This window comes from Acinonyx jubatus, chromosome B2 (genome assembly GCF_027475565.1).
Source record: "Acinonyx jubatus isolate Ajub_Pintada_27869175 chromosome B2, VMU_Ajub_asm_v1.0, whole genome shotgun sequence".
In the NCBI taxonomy this organism is placed as follows: domain Eukaryota; kingdom Metazoa; phylum Chordata; class Mammalia; order Carnivora; family Felidae; genus Acinonyx; species Acinonyx jubatus.
This window is the reverse complement of record NC_069385.1, coordinates 128527303-128545580: the sequence shown is the minus strand read 5'-3', so window position 1 is coordinate 128545580 and position 18278 is coordinate 128527303. Positions and strand designations below refer to the sequence as shown.

Sequence of the window (18278 nt, the reverse complement as noted above, 5' to 3'; positions counted from 1 at the left end):
CCCTCCCTGCCGTAGGTGGGCTTGTCCTGGACCTACACCTGTGTGGTGGGTTGCTGTGCCCCTGAAATGTGGCTGGTTCAAACTGAGATGGGCTGTTACTGCACCTCACTCACTGAACTGCACAGGCCTTGTATGTAAACAGGAAGGTAAAACACATCCCCGACAATTTTTATACTGATTATGTGTTGATGTTGTATTTTGGTATCACTGGTATAATGAACAAGGAAACATGATTAATCTTGCCTACTTCTTTTTACCTTTTTAAAGTAAGTGTTTATTTATTTATTTTGAGAGAGAGAGAGAGAGAGAGAGAGAGAGAGAGAGAGAGAGAGGGGACATGAGCGGAGGAGGGACAGACAGAGACACAGAATCCGAAGCAGGCTCCAGGCTCTGAGCTGTCAGCACAGAGCCCGATGCGGGGCCTGAAGCCACGAACCGTGAGATCATGGCCTGAGCTGAAGCTGGATGCTTAACTGACTGAGGTACCCTCTTTTTACTTTTTAAAATGTGACCACTAGAACGTTTATAGTACTGTCCCTCACCCCTGATTCCAAATGCCAGCTCTCAATAAGCCCTCCTTGTCTAGGAGGATGTGGATTTACTGTTGGTCATGTCTGGGCACAAGCAATGCCCAGCACGAAGAGCGAGAATCGCTACCAGCAGCTCCCTGTCTTCCCTTTGCTTCATGCTAACACACACGTCATTAATTTGAAACACAGAGGAAGGGAGAACAGCCTCAGCAGTTGCACGGGTTTGGATCTCCAACACTTTTTATTAAGGGATAACAGGCACCTGGCCAGCTTTGGGGGGTGGAGGGGGTGAGGGCAGAAGAGCGAGAAACCAACAGCTGTTTTGAGTTATAAACTTTGTGTTTGAACTGGTAGCATCCCACTGTGGTTCTGCTGCCTTTGGGGTTTGCAAATGGAGTTGGTGTCTATTTTAGCTCTGGGTTAACAAGCAGCCTCTCCCACCGGCTACTGTCACAGTTCACTGCCTGGCTGGGCCCTGCCGGCTCATGCCTGCCCCCATGGCCTCCTTTGATAGCAGGCTATTATGTGGAACAGGAGAGCAGAGAGGAGAAAGGGAAATTAACTGTGTTCTGTAATCAAGTCCCTTTGGTTTCCAGATGCAAGCCCCACCCCGCACAACAACAGCCACTAGTTGGGGGATGGCTTGCTCACCACCCACCCCCCGACAATGGATGCGCTGTGGGCACAGCGTCTGGGGGCTCCCATGGGGTGGAAGGCTGCCAGAAGGGGCTGAGGCCCAGCCAGGCTACCGAGCAACTCCAGTCAACCCCTCTCCAGACAAAGAGCATTATTCCTGAGTAGGCGAGGAAAATAGGCAGGACTTGAGGCTCAACTTCACAGATCATCTGCCCCGTTGGCCTTGGAGTCACGGCAAGTGAATTGCCCACCAAACTGTGTAGAACGGGACAACAAGTGTCCAACGCAGGGCCCATCCCCACCTCTGAATAGCAGGCCCAGCCTGTCCCTGGGGCAAGTACTTGTCCAGAGGGCCCCGCTGCAGGGGAACCCACTCCCTCATCCAGGCCACCATGTGAGAAGGGGACACTCAAGCGTCCTCTATCACTGCTATACGTGGTGCTGTACAGGCTCTAGCTGCTCAAAAATCTCTCATGAGACTCAAATTATTTTTCCTGTAGGACAGAATTATCTGGAAGGGGACAAACGGGTAGCTCCAAAGATGAACTGTGATCCCAGACTAAAGCACGAAGTGAAACAAAACACACAGAGGAGCTCAGAGACAGGCACTGTGTTCCCTCTGTAGTGCCAGCTCTCGTGGCTATCCGGCAGCAACGTGGGGTGGGGGGCGGGGTCCCACGTGCTGTCTGCTGCCTCTGCCCACGACTCGCCTGTCTGGTCACTTCTCCTCTGTTTGCTCAGGTCCTCGGTTGAGAAAACTATTTCAATATTCACCACCATCACAAGCCCACATCCTGGGGATGCTGCGGATGCTAATGAAACCATTAACATTCCCAAATCTCTCAGGACCAGAGGGCCCGCAAAAGGAAGAGCCAAGTGCTTTTTCTTGGTAGACAAAAGAACAGCTGTCAAAGAGACCAACCCCTAGAATTTAAGGCCGGAAAGGGAGCACAGGGACTACCTGGTCCAGCTCTCCTTCAAGGTTCAAATATAGCTGATCCAGGCCCCATGTGAGTAGGATGGGGTCCAGGGGTTCTGACCACCAGTCCCTGCCCTCTCCTACACGGTCTGCAATTCCCCAAGACGGGGGAGTTATGAAAAGACATTTTGTAGCACTTCAACTGCTCAGCAGTTTAAACTTTTCATGGATTCTTTTTTCCCCCTAATGGAAAAAAATGTCAAGCTGATGTGATTAAGTGTAATCGTCTGACATGGCTTTAAGCCGCCATAGGGTTAGGCTTTTCCTACAACACAAAAGCCTTCAACCTGGTCAGACTTCTGTACTCCCAAATCACACCCAAATGCCTTGTCCTGAGGAAGGAAATCTGGCCCATACGTCGGTGAGTTAGACAGGTGTCCAGATTTCCATACTCCCAAGCTGTCTTCTGAAGCCCAGAGCTGCGGGCACAGAGGCGCTCGCCTCCGCTCTGGGTGAACCTTCGTCTGTGCCTTGCAGGCCACAGCTTCCAAGTCTTCTAGCGCCCCTATGGCACCTGGTTCTTTTCAATGCTCGGAAACCGTGGCAGTAGCATTTTAAAAGTGGCAATTCTGTAGGAAAATGTTCCAGACCTGTCACGGAGAACACAGGACTTTCTCCCTGATGAGGAAGTTCTCCGAGAAGATAAGGAAGGAAGGCCAAGTCCACCTTGTCCCCGGCCCTGCCCTGAACACTGCTGGAAACTCCTATCACCATCCACCTTCTCTGCTTGGGCAGGCGAAGAACCAGGAAAGCTGGAGCCAGCAAAGACCACGAATGGAACCCAGAACAGCAGAACAATCATGTCTCACTATCTTACTGTGACAGCCTTCACGTTAGGCTGAGTGTCTTGCACGAAGCAGAACAGAACTCCTCTTACCCCAAACTGCTTTCTCAGGTTTCTGTGCTACCAATCCAGTTGAAACATGGATGAGCACCTGGCATGCCCTTCCGTCCTTACCACACTGTTGCACAAGCTAACAATCACTTGGGCTGCAACACCTTTGGTGTTACAATGTGCCTGATGCTCAAAAGCCCCCTGTGACGGGGCACCCTGTGCACAGTGGACTCTCAGCAAAGGCTCCAAGGGCCCTCCCAGCAGCGAAATGGAAGTGCAGTGAACCTCGGTGAACACACCCTGTGGCTACAGCCACTTCTTCCTTCTGACATTTCTCAGCCTGGTTTCTTTCCTGCACCATCCACCTTTCTTACTAGCTGCCTTGCTGTCATCAAACTCAAGTTAAATCCCATTAGCCCAGTTGGGAGGACTGGGAAATAAGGACAGGTCATAGGCCAGAAAGAAACAGAAGATAAAAGAGCTTTCCAGAGTACAGCTGTGTCCCACCCTTTCTCCTACCTTAGTGGGTTATCTGAGTGGGTCTCCATGTGGGTCTCCAGTCCATACTTGCAAACGAACTCCTTGAAACATATTGGGCAGTGAAACACTTCGTCCACCTTCTCCAGGTCACCCGCCTGCCCGTCTTCTACCATCTTGGGGAAAGGGAAAAAAGTGAAGTCAGGAAGGTGGTCTCCCACATGGGTCTGCTTCAGAAGGGAAGCCAATACTCAATCCAAATCTGAAAGGAAAAGGAGGCTTCCTTCCTAGGGATTAAGGATGCTACTGACAGTGCTTTATTCACACAACACCTACTGAACGCTCCCATCCATCCACCTTCAACCCACTCATCCATTCAATAAACGTTTATGGAGCACCTAGTATCTGACAGGTACAGAGAATCAAAGAGTGAGGACAAGAGCCCCTAATACGTATGAAGCTTCCACTCCAGCTGGAGAAACAAAAAAGCACAGAGCTACAAAACACGCTCTTCATCTCTCGGGGCTCAGGTAGGGGGACCCACAGAGAAGTGCACACGGGTACTCTTTCCTGCAGACACCGTATAAAACAGTGTGGGAAAACACAGGTTAAAAGCTTAGGATGGATGCCTGCCAAGTCCCCAGACTGTGAAAATAAAGGCAGAGGTATTTCTGCCAGGAGTCCAGTGGTTAGGCACATCTGTGCGGGAGCAGTGAGAACCTTTTTAGCAGGTGCTGGGTCTTCTTTCTCTGACTCGGCATCATGACTCAGCTTCCTCTTGGAGGACAGCCGCCTGCGCTTCAGTGGGGATGGGGGCGCTGTAGCTGTAGCACTGTTAGGGTCCTTCTCATGAATCTTCATATGTCTGGAAAGAACAAACACACGTACACACAATGTGATTTAGCAAAAAACCGAGTTGGCTTTTTTTTTTTTTAACTTTTTGTATTATATATTTAGGGGTTGGTACCTACATTTTCTTTAAGGTATGGAGTGTAATTTATACAGTGATTTCTCTCTTTTTAAAGCTTTATATCATCTCCCTGAACCCCTCCTTGAAGCTCTCACAAGTGCTATCCAAAAATGGCGCTCAGTGCTTTGCGGTCTGTTGGAAGACGTTCATGAACTTCACGGATGCTAATGAGATAAAAGACCATCCGATTTGCCAGGTCTGCTTGTTCAGACGAAAGGTACTCTTTTCGGACACACAATGCTACAGAATAAAGAACTCCCAGATCTGGCCAGCTCCTAAATCAATCCATCATTCTGCATCTGCCACCTCACAAATGCCAGTGGTATGTGTTCTCTTCTGCTTTCGGAGGTACGCTGGGGGTCAAATCTGAGAAGTGCTAACACAGGAATGTCTGCAGTGAACCGGAAAGACTTTCTGTGTCTTTCATGGTATTACATGGATTTATGGATTGTGAGAGTAGCGGGGGCAACGGGTTGAGTAAATTGCATGCTGCAATCCTGACATCTGCAGGGCCAGGAACACACATGTAAAAAAGCATTACACATAGTCTGTACCTCTGCTCCAAAAAGGGAGCTTTATAGGTGACCTGATTTAAGTGACCTTACTTTATCAAGTTCTAAAACAAACACCCTATGGACAAGGTCCCAAGGCCTATAAGGAGAGAAAGAGATTACAAAAAGACAGTCAGTCTCAATTTCCTTACTCTGTGACATCAAGGGTTTGGTTTTCCTAATGACAATCGTCATCACCATCATCATCTTTGGGGTTAAACTGTGCCAGATGGAGGAATGGAGACCAGCTTTTTAGAAATAGCTCTTTTCACAGGATTAGCTTACTGGGGAAGCACTTAGGAAATGGGAAAGATGGCAAAGCTTTCATACATGGTCTGGTCACAACTCTAGAAAGAAGTACAACTCAGCTCAGCTCCCTCTGGGCTGTGCCTTCTTCAGAGGGGACAGGCCGGGGGAGGACAAGGCTAAGCAGCCTGTGAACCCCCAGCAGTGGCAGCAATGAAGGTGTGTGGGCCGACGGTGCAATGACGTGGCTGAGTGTGTGCCCACCCCCCCACAACCCTGCCCCACACTACCTGTGAATCCTCTTTTCTCTGGGTGTGTGGGGGTGAGACCCTGGGTGCCTCCTGTTCTGGTTCTATAGACATACTCTAGGAGGTGGAGGGCCCCCACACTCGCCCCTGACAGTCTATCCCCCAGCCCACAGAGCCATCCACCAGCAGGCTGGATATGGCCTAGACCTGGAGCAGATGGGCCTCAGGCCGAGCCTCTGTTCTCTGGGTGGGGGCTGGGGGGTGTCACTGTGGTGGAGTAAGCAGATCTAACAGGGAAAAATGGAAAAAAACACAGACAAGCATCATGCCCATGTCCACATAATTCCTTGCTAATATTATCAGGGAAGGATGATTTATTATTAATTCTTGGTCACATAAAGCCTCAGGAAAGTTCTGGGGAACCAACTGCCCTGTCCTTTTTTTTTTTTAATGTTTATTTATATTTGAGAAAGAGAGCGAGTGAGCACGTGCAAGCAGTGGAGGGGCAGAGAGGGAGACACAGAATCCGAAGCAGACTCCAGGCTCTGAGCTATCAGCCCAGAGCCTGACGTGGGGCTTGAACTCACAGACTGTGAGATTGTGACCTGGGCTTAAGTCGGAAGCTTACCAGACTGAGCCACCCAGGCGCTCCTACCATTAGCCCTGTCCTAAGTAGCCCTCCTCCCTCATTCCAAGGTGACTGGGATTTAGAGACCATCACTTACTGTCAGCATTGAGAGGAAAAAAGGAAAGGGCTGGCAAGTTTCTTTTGATATTTACTGTATTGCATATTCCAATTCTAGAAGTGTAAAAAAAATGTGTTAAAGCACCTAAGAACTAAGGAAGTATGAAAAATACTAAGACATGTAAATGAGTACCAAACCCTTTCAATAAATCACTCAAAATTAATTTAAAAACGAATACCTTCTCTACAGCTGACAGGTTACTTGTGCCCGGTAACACGAGGCCACAAAAAACCACAGAGAATACGGGAAATCTGAGACTGACAACTAACTGTAGGTGGCTCACTAGCTGAGCTCCACCTTTTTTATCGTATGATCCGCACGTTTACAGAGTGATCCTTATTATCCAGATCTGAGATTTGTGACGGAAGCAGTTTTCACAGAGCAAAGGATGAGGGACATTAGTGGGCACGTGGTGAGAACCTATCTGGTGGGAAGTTTACAGATTCTCATTTCTACTTTGCAGAGGAGGCCGGTGCGGTGTGGAGAAGCTGACATGCCCGGGACCCTCCCAACCAGGACAGACCCAGGTGTGCTGGCTTCAGAGTCTGAGCTTTGCCCCCTAGACTGCCTCCTAAGGCCAAGCCTTTGATCTGCATTCTGGACCACCAGAAGGCACCTCAGGGCTCCAGCCTGACCCTGGACACCTCCTCCCTGAGTGACCACAGTCCAAGGCCTAGCGGTTGGTACTGAGCTCTAGCCAAACGTCAACAGGAAAATGAAGGGGCCACTGGTCAGAAACAGATCATTCCCCACCTCTGGTTCTGCCTCTGTCTTATTCTGAAAAACTGGGGCTGCCCTTGAACTGCACTGCTGCTACAGGCAGGAAGAGGAGACCAGATCAAAGCAGTCTCAAGGGCTTGGTGGCAAGTACGCCTTTGCTGAACACGTCGACCCACTCCAGTTCTCCGACTGAGGACTGAGCCCGCTGGAGCCGCAGGTTCAAAGCTCAAGTGTGCTCCTTTATTCCAGGGTTACATCTCTGGTTGACAAGACATGGGGAGTTTCCAATCTGCCCATTCAGCCAACAAGGTGACCAACAGCTGTGGGCTCATAAACTCCATTCAGTCAGTAGTTCAGCTGCCAGAGCTGGGGAGCTTCAGCCATTTCTGAAGTTGGATGTGAATTGCAGTTAAGACTCTCCCTAACCTGACCCCTTCCCTTCTGCTCTGGCCTCTGATAGCAGAGTGGCAACATTAACTGTCCGCTTCCTCCTGAACACTCACAGGAAGTGGGGCGTGTCACCAACAGGAGCCAGTAATGGCCTCTTCCCCACAGAGTGTGGCCAAGAGAGGAAGGCTGAGGGTGGGGAGGGGCAAGCCTGCGTCTCTTCTTTAGAAGGCTTGGGTTTGTTTTTCTCATTTCCATGTACCCTGAGGATCAGTAAACAACAACGGGCCTCAGAACTGGTGGGGAGTTGAGATGCTCTCAGAACTGGCGGGGAGTTGAGATGCTCTCTCTCCAGCCTCCCACTTGGCTGGAGAGATCACCATTTCATTCTGCTCGAACACTTGCTGCCAACCAGGACTTCTCTGTTTTTTAGCGATGGTAATTGTTACAGCCATCTTTCCCATGTTGAGTAAAAAATCCCATCCTTCTTTTAAACGTCCATCTATCCTCCCAGGGCAACATCGAATCGGTCTACATTCTCTTCTAGATGGCAGCTCTTCAAATATTCACGACTGCAGTGTTTCTCCAAAGTTTCTCTTCCCCACACTGGACAATGCCAGCTCCTTCAGTGGGCTCTCTCAGGCTCTGCTCTCAACTCTGTTGACTGATACTGGTCACTACTAACCCTGGGATGTGCTCCGGTGTGCGGACATCCTCTGTGCCATGTTGGATCGGAAGGAACAGCAATTGATGTGGTGTGAGGGTTCGGTGATGTCATACCTTCACTTCCAACTAAGATCCCTGTGACTTTGTCACTCAAACTGCCATCAAGGCATGTCTCCACCGTGCTACACTTGAGGATTACATCTTTTTTGTTTTGTTTTTTGAGAGAGACAGTGAGGGAGCTGGGGAGAGGCAGAGGGAGAGAGAGCATCCCTGGCAGGCTCCACACTCAGCATGGAGCCCAACGTGGGGTTTGATCCCACGATCCTCAGATCATAATCTGAGCCAAAGTGGGAGTTAAACGTTCAACTGACTTAGCTACCCAGGTGCCCTTAATTTACATCTTTTGAGCAGTTGTCTTTTCATTTTCCAGAGTGGCAGGGATGAGAAATATGCAGTCTTGGTGTGGTTCAGCAAACTGCATCTCTCACGCATTGCTGAGGGGAGTAAAAACGGTAACGACCTTTCTACAAAGCAGCTGAGCAACAGGGAGCAGAATTTTAAATATGTGTGCCCTTTCTCCAAGTAATTCCACTGCTAGAAATTTGTCTTGAAGATTAAGAATTGAACAAATGTGCACAGATTTATGCACAAGGATTCATGTGTAACACATGGATAGATGTGTTGCAAAAACACTTCTACAGGATTTTCCATCTGCTGGTCTTATATTTTAAAGTGACCTCCCTGATTTCCCTCTTGCCCTTCTCCTGTGCCTTCTCTACACAGCAGCCAGAGTGAGCATCTAAAACATGGATCATATCATACCACTCCACTGCTTGAATGCCTCTGACAGCTCCATTCCTAGAATTAAATCTGGCCTGTGCCCATTTCTCAGACCTCATATGTTGGCGGCATATTCTGACCCCAAGGCCCTTTCAGACACACTAGCTCTCTCTGGGTTCCTCAAACTCATTCAACTAGTCTGGTCACAGGGCTGCTCCACCCCAGAACTCTAGGGCTGGTGCGGGTCATTCAGGTTTCACGGCAAGTGTCCTAGCCCATTCATGCAGAGGCCCTCGAGCCCACTACCCAGTTTTACCTTCCTCACAGAACATACCAGAAACTGAAAATACCATGTATTTCAACTTGTTTGACCATCTCCTTGGCTTCCATTGAAAATAAGTTTCAGGGTGCCTGGGTGGCTCAGTCTGTTAAGTGTCTGACTGGCTCAGATCATGATCCCATGGGTCATGGGTTTGAGCCCTGCCTCAGCCTCTGTCCTGACAGTATAGAGCCTGGAGCCTGCTTCAGATTCTGTGTCTCCCTCTCTCTCTGCCCCTCCCCCACTCCTGCTCAGTCGGTCTCTCTGTCTCTCAAAAATAAACATTAAAAAAGAAAATAAGTTTCATTATAACCTTGTTTCTCTCGTTCTCTGCACTAGCACTGGTGGCTATCTAAGTATCTGCCAGATGGCTGAATGGCTAGACAGATGAATGCATGAAGTATAAGCAGAAAACCTGTCCACTTGCAATATCACAACAACACATGTCCTCAGCTTCCAAGATACCGTCATAATTAATTACCTTACTAGGGTTTACTGTGAACAAACTTGATATGAGATCGTATAGTAAACAGTGTTATAGTAAAAGTGCTTCAACAAAAAACACTGAAAGATGAATACTGAAGACACACATGAATCTCTCCCATTATTGGTATTAATCTGTGTTTCTGCATTCAAACCTTCACCTACATTCACAGTAAGCTTTTTACATAAAATTCTAGAATTTTCCTTCAGTGGCATGTCACTTCAATAGTAGAAATCCTGCCACACCATGGTCTACGGAAAAAATTTTATCAGAATTCTTCAAGGATTCGAGTGAAGTTTTCTCCATTCATAACACCCGGGGGTGAGGAGGGGGCTAGGAGGGTTTCTATAGTAATGAACAAAAACAAATATTGCAGATTTTTTTTTTTTTTTTAAGTAGAAAAAAAATCTCCCTACTTTCTAGTACTGATAGGGGCCTACTTTGAATTTTGACATGGAGGCTGATTTTCAGCTCAAATATTCTTGTAAATGTAATTTTCTTAATTTTTTAAAATGTTTATTTTTGAGAGACAGCGTGCCAGTGGGGGAGGGGCAGACAGCGAGGGAGACACAGAATCCAAAGCAGACTACAGGCTTTGAGCTGTAAGCACAGAGCCTGACATGGGGCTTGAACTCACAAAGTGCAAGATCATGATTTGAGCCAAAGTCGGAAGCTTAACCAACTGAGCCACCCAGGTGCCCTATAATCCTTTGTTTTCTAAGACGTAAGGTGTAAGAAGACCCATTTTAGCTAGGGTGGGCTGTTGGTAAGAATACCGAATATATCGTGGCTAAAACAAATACATCTTATACCAGAGCTGAAACGCCAATCTAGGAACTCAGAGGAGACAGACCAATTCCTAAAGCATATCCTTTTCTTCCTCCCTGAACTTCCTCGTTTCCAGCTCCAAATACAGTAACTTTCTGTTAACCTTTCTTAGGTATGTTAAGCCTGTAGATCTGGAAATGAAGGTGCACTCTTACTGCTGAAGCACCGCCTTGCTCTGAGAAGCAAGCAGGAATGTGGGAAGAAGATAAAGCAAATTCGGGTGCAGTAGAGAGACCAAGTGACGGCAATGAAGTCTTAAGGGTGGCCTTGAGCACTGAGTTCAGATAGATCCTGGGTCTACCATTCAGTAGCCAGGGAGATTCCACAAGTTTCTACATCTGTCAAATGGGGACAAAACTGCCAGTCTCAAGCTGTGGTCCTCCAACCAGGAGCAATGGCATTGGCCGGGAGCCTGTTACAAATACCAGTTCTCAGGCAGACTCAGAGACTCTGGGCCAGGGTCCAGCACCCTGGGTTTCCACAAGCCCTCCAGGTGGTACTCATGCCTGTTCAAGTGTGAGAACCACCTGATCACAGTTAAATTCTCTTCAACTCTTCATCCTGGTCACAGGCTTGGTTAACTGCCTGGCTGGGATGTCACCATCTTTTGGATATAAGCCTTAGGCCGCTCCCAGGCTCACGCTGCAAAATACCAGCAGACTCTGCACAAGTTTATCGGGCATAAACACATAAACCAAAAACGTGATGAAACTTAACATTCTCAAAATTATTTTGGGGGTAAAACCCTTTGGAAAACTCTCAACAAGTGTGAAGGATCACCCCGTGGAAGGTGTCCTCTTGGCAGGTCTCAGACACTGTTTACACTCTGCTCTTAGAGAATTTGCCTCATTTACCTGAAGAAGCGCAAAGTTCAGGCAAGATCTAGACCTTTCCAGGATTTGCTAACTTCTCCTGCTTAATTTCTACGTAAGTTTCATTAATCCGGGAGCTGAATTATTAGATCCTCTGAGCAAATGGCATTAATAGGAAGGTCACTCTTTCAGTACACAACACAAACCAAACACAAACAGCGCTCAGCCCTGCGGGGGGAGGGGGGCCCTCCAAACTGCATCAACAGGCTCCAACAGGTTTTTGCAGCCTGATTACAGATTCCCCATTCCTACCAGTGCTCGCTTTGCTTTTCCAACAGTCTTATGAGAACCAAAAGAGGGATGAATGAGATTCAAAAGCATCCCTGCTCCACAACCTACATTTGGGGCCAAAGAAAAGCAGATCTCCCTAACAGATGGAGGGGGCAGGAGTTTAAGGGTGGATAGCTGTGAGTGTCGCCTGAGTCCATCCGGTCCTGTGCCAGTCCGCGAGGAACCAACCATGCGGCTCCCCGTGGGGTTCCACCTCTGAGCCACCTTCTAGTAATCCGGGTGTTGTTCAGGTTCAGTCATGCTGATCCAGGAGGCAGGTCTTGGCAGCTGTGCCTGGGTGTGGAGGAAGATCTGACGATGGTGGGTGTAAGCAGCCTCGTGGACTGAAGACAGCACTCTCAGAAAAGTCTAGAAGTCAGCCTACTGTGAGGTGTGCATCTCAGAGAGGCGTTTCCCGGCGCTCCTCAGGCTGGCTGTGGGAACGCTGGCTGCAGGCTGCTCTCGGTGCTCCCGAGACGCTCTCGCTGAAGTGCCCGGATGCTGCACCCCCCCCCCCCGCCCCCCGCAGGCCAGCTACACCCCACGTCACATCACGTCCTCGATAACAGCAGTGTGACTCGAGGAGGGTGTGCCTGAGTCCTCACGCGAAGTTTCCTCCTGCTGCATCTGCCTCTGCTCAGGGGCAAACAGATGAGTGCGGTGACTTTAAAGACCACATCCCACGTCAGGGTTTTTCCCACAAGCTCCCATTCCCCTACAGCAGGGGGACGCGCACCCCAAAAGTGGAGAATCTCTCTCATCCTGCGGACTGCAGCCTGGCACGTGGGTGGGGCCAGCGTAAGCAGAAATCGAACTGTATGAAAAGTTAAGGGATCTCCATTGAAAGCAGGGGGTGCTAGAGGTTCAGGTCCTAGTTGCTCAGTGCAGTTGCCTTTGGACTCTACCTCCACTGCTCCTCGGCCCACAGCTGCTCCCCAGTCCAGACTCAGGGGTACCGTTCTGGCTGACCCCCAATTGCTGCTCTCCTGTCTCTGGGTTCCCCTGTAGTGGTAGAGAAGGGACTTCCTTCTCCATTCTGATGTCATGCAAAAACCTAGTACAAACACTTCCTCCTTGACGGACAGAGCTGGGTTGCCATGCCTGAGGGATAGGTTTCCCTGACAGTCCCCCACCTCCCAGCCATCCTTCAGGTGGGAGAGAGGTAACCTTCTGGCTACCACATTCCTTTTCCCCTACTTCTCTACTGATATTGGAAGCCGCTGACTTCAGAACAGAGTTGAGGTACAACAGTCTCCAGTTATTGATGGGTTACTTAGAAAACAGAGGGCCCTTCACTGCTCCTTCCTCCTCTCCTGAGGTTCAGATACGGTGTAGGGGAGCTTGGCGGTTGGCCCATGTACATAAATACCAACCTCTGCAAAATCTTTATTCTAGACCTTGTTCCTAACCAGGTTCTTTAGATCAGTACACCCTAAACCCTCTTGTATTTTTATTCCCTTTGCCTGCCCTTGTTTTGCTAAAATAATTTATTTGGTAGAATGATCTCCATACCCTATTTGGCTCCCTGGATACCTGTGTATAATACCCACAAAGACATACAGTGCATAGTTCAGTATAAAATCACAGATTCCTTAAAAACAAACAAAAGACCTCAGAGTTTGGATGTGTTGACCTCTGTCTCACTCAAAGAGAACTCTCATTCACGCAGAGCTACAATTAGTCAGCCTGGGCTGTCCCTGTATTAATCCAGGAAATGATAAGCAGAAAGTCACCGCTTTCCCACCTGATAGTCCTATAGGTATTTCAAGCAGCCGCCATGTTGTAGTGGACTCTTCCCCTTCTCTGGGCTAAACACCCTCCATTCCTTCCACCACCACCCCTCCCCCAGATGGCCCAAGATCCCAATCCCAGGACAGACTCCTGTGTCTATGGCCTTAGGTAAGGAAGCCCCATCTGAAGTTGGCATTCCCAGCATGGCCCCATCAGCCCAGAGCCATTCCCTTTGAGGGAAGCAATCACCACTGCCTCCACCCCCACCCTGCAGAGAATGCCTTTCCGCAGAAAAGGGCTAAAAAACCATAGACAAAGCAATCCCCCATTCTAACTGTCACGGACTTGAAACATGGTCACCCAGACCCTTTTCTTGCTTCAGCCCCGAAGGGAGTTCGCTTTAGCTTTCTTTCTTAAAGACGGCAGAACCCAGTTATTCACATCCTTTTTCTTTTTGCAGAGGAGGAAGAGATGACTATCTCCACAATGAGGTAGTGCCAACTCACTGTTCGCTACTCCTCAGCCTCTTCCAAAAGAGGAACAGGAAATGCTTAGGCTGGGCTGTTTGAGATGGCCCGCCACATGCCGAAGAGGGAAATGGAAGCTGTGGGTGGTGGGTACAGAGAAGGGGCATGGTGGAAAGGAAAGTCACCACCACTTAGGGGATGCCATAATGTATTCTTCAGGGGCCAGAGGGAAACAGCTAAGAAAGAGAAGGGTACCAAGATCAGGTTGTGTCCCATGTGAAAGAGGAAAAAAAAAAAAAAAAAAGAACATAAATGAATCCAAAGAGAAAGGTCACCTGCAAAAAACAGCCAGGCAACACAGCCCCTTGTCCATGACCGCAGAAGTTCAGGGTCACCTTGAATCTCAAATGGGATGAATGTGGTAGACACAGGCCTCTGCCTGCCAGAGGTGACACAAATAACCAAACGATGTGCTGCAAGGGACAGTGGCATGCTGCCTGATCAACGGGGGCCCAGGAAGAGAAAGAGCCTGGGAAGGAAGGTCCGAGATTGGCTGACAATCTTAGCTGAACCTGTAACATCGCAAACCTCCATTTTCCCGCCTATAAAATTACAACAGTCCTCTCGAATGAGCTGGGTTATATAACCACGAAGAAGAATTAAGTGCTGACGTTACATACCAATGCCTATTATGCAACCGAGTCTCTGGTGTAAGGGAAATACAAAATCTCTCCCCATGTAAGACCAACAAGCTCTCCATCAACCCGAAGTCCTGAAAGCAGCAGAAGAGAAAGGCTCTTCGGGGTGTGTGTGTGTGTGTGTGTGTGTGTGTGTGTGTGCGCGCGCGCGCGCACACACACACACACTCACACATGCCCAAGGGCAGGCGAGTGGGGATTCAGTGTGATAAATACCTGTGCGAAGATTTCTGGGCTGCTTGTTCCCTTTTTAGTAGGGGTATGTGTTGAGGGGGGTGGTACGGACAGAATTTGCTGCTAATCACCTTCCTTAACAAATCAGAAAACGTTGACAGTGAGTGGGCACGTTTCGATGTTTGCTAGCACCAGCTTGTTCAGCCCAAACAGGTTGGACAGGTTGAATATTTAAACAAAGACGGAAAAATGCAAGGTATAAAGCACGAGGCACAGGTTTAAGTTTGTGCTCTTACCGCTTGCAATCAGGCTTGCTTTCCTCCTCCCCTCTGCTACTTTGATATTATACAAGTAAGTGGGGACACACACTCAGGATTTGTTCCCCATTGTCAGGGCATCAGCGGAGGGCAGGGTGGGCAGGGAGAAGGGGGCGTGTTGAGGTCCGGAGCAGAGGACGGCCCCCCACTCCTCATCCTACCCCCAGCAAGCACATACCTTACCTTCCGTGACCTAATTCCTAGCTCTCACAACTGCCAGGTCGTTCAAGTGTAGGCAAGCATGGATGCTCCAGAATTTGATGCCATTCACCACTTTTACCTGGTGCAACTGAGCTTTCAAAATATTTCAACGAGATATGTCAAGAACACCGTGGTGCCTGCCTTCAAGAGAAACTTCTTTTGTGTCTGCTCAAATCTCCAAAACAAATACCACCTCTGCCAAAACAGAAGAAAGCCTGAATTATAAACATTAGCATCTAGCCTGCCGAATGATAGTGAACTACTTAATTATGAAGCATATCATAAATCTGAGAAACGGTGATAGGATGAAAAAGGCTTTCACATCCCCACACATGGCAGAGTTTTACAAGTGAGCTCTCTTTGATATAACTGAACTTGACCTGGTCCTTCTGGAAAAAATGCCGAATAAAAAGGGAGCACCAGCCACAAGTACATTTTTCAAATATTCTTTCAAAAAAATTAAGCTATGCTCATTGTTAAGGGGTATTAGAAAAGAAAAAACAAACACAAAGTAGCAGGGAAAATGTTCTAAAGAATGTCAGTCAAACATGAAACAGGTTTCACAAGAGACTGTCAATTGAAAGGGGTCAACTCTCAGCTTTGCTATTTTCTTATGATTTTTATTTTAATGGAGGAATAAAATTCGGTGACAAATCACTCTGACCTGTTCTTTTTCTCAGAGTGGTAGTTTGCTGCTATTTGCAGATTTCTAAAATGTAAAGTAAGAATTCTGAAAAGAACCACAGACTCTCATCAAATAGTATAAACACAAATCCACGCGAAAAACAGAAAAATACCACAGAAAAAGCAACGCCCCCCAAAAGCAGTGTTCAAATAATAATGAGAATTTACACAATTAGGAGAAGAAAATTCAGGTGTATGGCACACAGCTGCTCTACAAAATACCGCTCTCAGACTGTCAGGTTCTTAGATCGCAGCTTATGGTACCCTCGTGGTTGAAGGTCAAGGTCTCTCTTCCTGGTTTTGTAAACACACATGCTCACGGGCATGCGGAAGGAACTGGGGGGTTAAGTTTCCGAAGGGAGAAGAGAGAGGCAAAGGAACCACAATTTGTCGAACACTTATGTGAGCCTGGGGCTTGGGTATACATTACAGCATTTATTCTCATCATAGCAGACTCTGAGAGTAGAACGTTGCCCCATTAAAGATGAAGAAATGGAGGCTCTCTTTACCATTCCACAGAGCATCCTTTATCAGCACCAGCCAGAGAGGAAGGAAGAACTCTCAGAGGACACACAGAGAGGCCGCCTTTATACAAACCACTACTGACGTTAAAATAAAAGCGTACAGGTTTCACTTCCAGACAATGAGATGTAAAGAAAGGCTATAAAAGTGTTTAAGTGTAATCAAATAATAAACTCACTTGGTGAAAGCTTAATAATGCTACCGGGGGAAACTGGGAACTTGGACATTCTGCTGCGATACGCAGATTTGTGAACGTTCACTCTCGAGGGGAAAATTCTGGGCCTCTTAATGATGTGGGCTCTCGAAGAGAATGAAAAGCATATGAAGAGGCGTGATCAGGGAACCAAGTATTACAGTTCCGTGATTTTTTTTTTCTAGTTAAAAAGAAAAAAGTTTTAATAAAGCTTTTGAGACTACACCCAAAGTATGTGTGACTATTTCCGTAAACACAGTACCACACAGATGCAAACTGCCTTGATATCCAAGTATGATTATCATGAAACCACCAGATATTCACCGAACAGCACCAAACGTAAGGGTCCTATGTCCAGCACAGTTCATACATTCTCATTATGCTGTGTACACACCATTAAAATCTCCACAAACCCCTCAACTGTCTCAGTGGAACTATGTTAAGATCTCTGAGCAGCCCCGAGAGACACTCTCTTCTGATTTGTCTTTCCTCAAGGGGAAGATACTTAGTTGTAGACAATTGAAACGTCATTATATAATAATTGTTTCCTTCTTTTTAATAGAAATAGGTTAAAAAAAAAAAAAGTTCACACAGTCCTGGGTAGGATGACCCAGATTTTTATCCTAGAAATTATTTCTTCCCATGTCACACGATACCTTCCTTCCTTCAAAGGAATCTGTCAGGGGAGTCAGTGAGTACCTGGTGATTAAGACTTGTTTCAAGATGGGACTAGCTGAGGCTCCGAGTGCCCACCTCCACTCCAGAGAAGCAGCCAGTCCCAGAACTAGTCATAGGATGTCCTCAGAAACTCGTTTTTACCATGAAAGAAGTTCACAGGGCCCTTCCTCTTGCTGGGCTCTGAGGGTAAAGAAGTGACTGTCCCCTTCCAAGACACTGCCCTACCTCTGTTCCTTCTGTCTTTAAATGCTGGCCACCTGTTTGGATACCCAAGTTCAGTTGTGCATGCCAAGGGCTGGCTCCACCTAAGTATCCGAGAGTAGTGAGCTAAATTCAGAGCCTCCACGGCCTCATTTGTCATGGGGCAGGGTCACATTTCTGTGCTGCGAACGTTTTCTTCCAGCATAATAGGAACACATAAGCCTCTGTTCCTGAAGACTGTCCATTATCCAGCGGCATCCTCAGGGTCTATGTCTCCTGCACTTAGCAACAGAAAAAGTCGTTCCCGTTGCAGTAGGAGATAGAGCCCGTGCACAAATAACTAAAGGACACTCCAGGCATTTCGCTTCCTCATCTTGCCCCTTCCACTGACATGGCCAAAATACAGACACATGCCTGCTCTTCGGAGAATGAATGGAGAAGCTGGTTAGGAAAGCCCGGTCCTGCTGGGGTCTTTGGTATGTCTGTAACATTAACACAAACTCCACAACTCTCTTTATGGCTTTGAAGTCTCCACTTTGTAAAATGAGCAAAGTGGAAACTAATTTCCTATTTTCTCAAGGCAATTACATTCTGGCAAAGGAAAAACACCCATTTTGGAGGTAGGATTTCTTCCCAAAGGAGATCTACTTCTATCTTCTCTTTCAAATATCATCACTTCTGCATAGCTCTGAAGTCCAGCACTTTCTGGAAAGTTTTGCAAATTGCAAAGCTCAATGCCCTTTTTCCTACATCGAGCTCTCCCGGCGGGTGTGCTCTGGCTCAGTTTCCCAAGTTTGTTTTGGAAGACAAGTACTGCTCAATCCAAATTTTCAACGTGGGAGCAACTGATAAAGAGTTGGGGGAAGTT

At 47.8% G+C, this 18278-nt stretch overlaps 1 protein-coding gene across 6 annotated transcripts in view; it reads right to left on the bottom strand.

Annotated features, from left to right (window-relative positions):
- RREB1 (ras responsive element binding protein 1) overlaps positions 1-18278 on the bottom strand; it is a 182399-nt gene that overhangs the window by 33705 nt on the left and 130416 nt on the right. For all 6 annotated transcript variants that reach the window (XM_027040247.2, XM_027040248.2, XM_027040244.2 and 3 more), the window contains 2 exons: positions 4178-4322; positions 3500-3633 (listed from right to left, as the gene is read on the bottom strand). In XM_027040247.2, coding sequence (XP_026896048.2) covers positions 3500-3633; positions 4178-4322 — 279 coding nt within the window. The remainder of the gene's footprint in view (positions 1-3499; positions 3634-4177; positions 4323-18278) is intronic.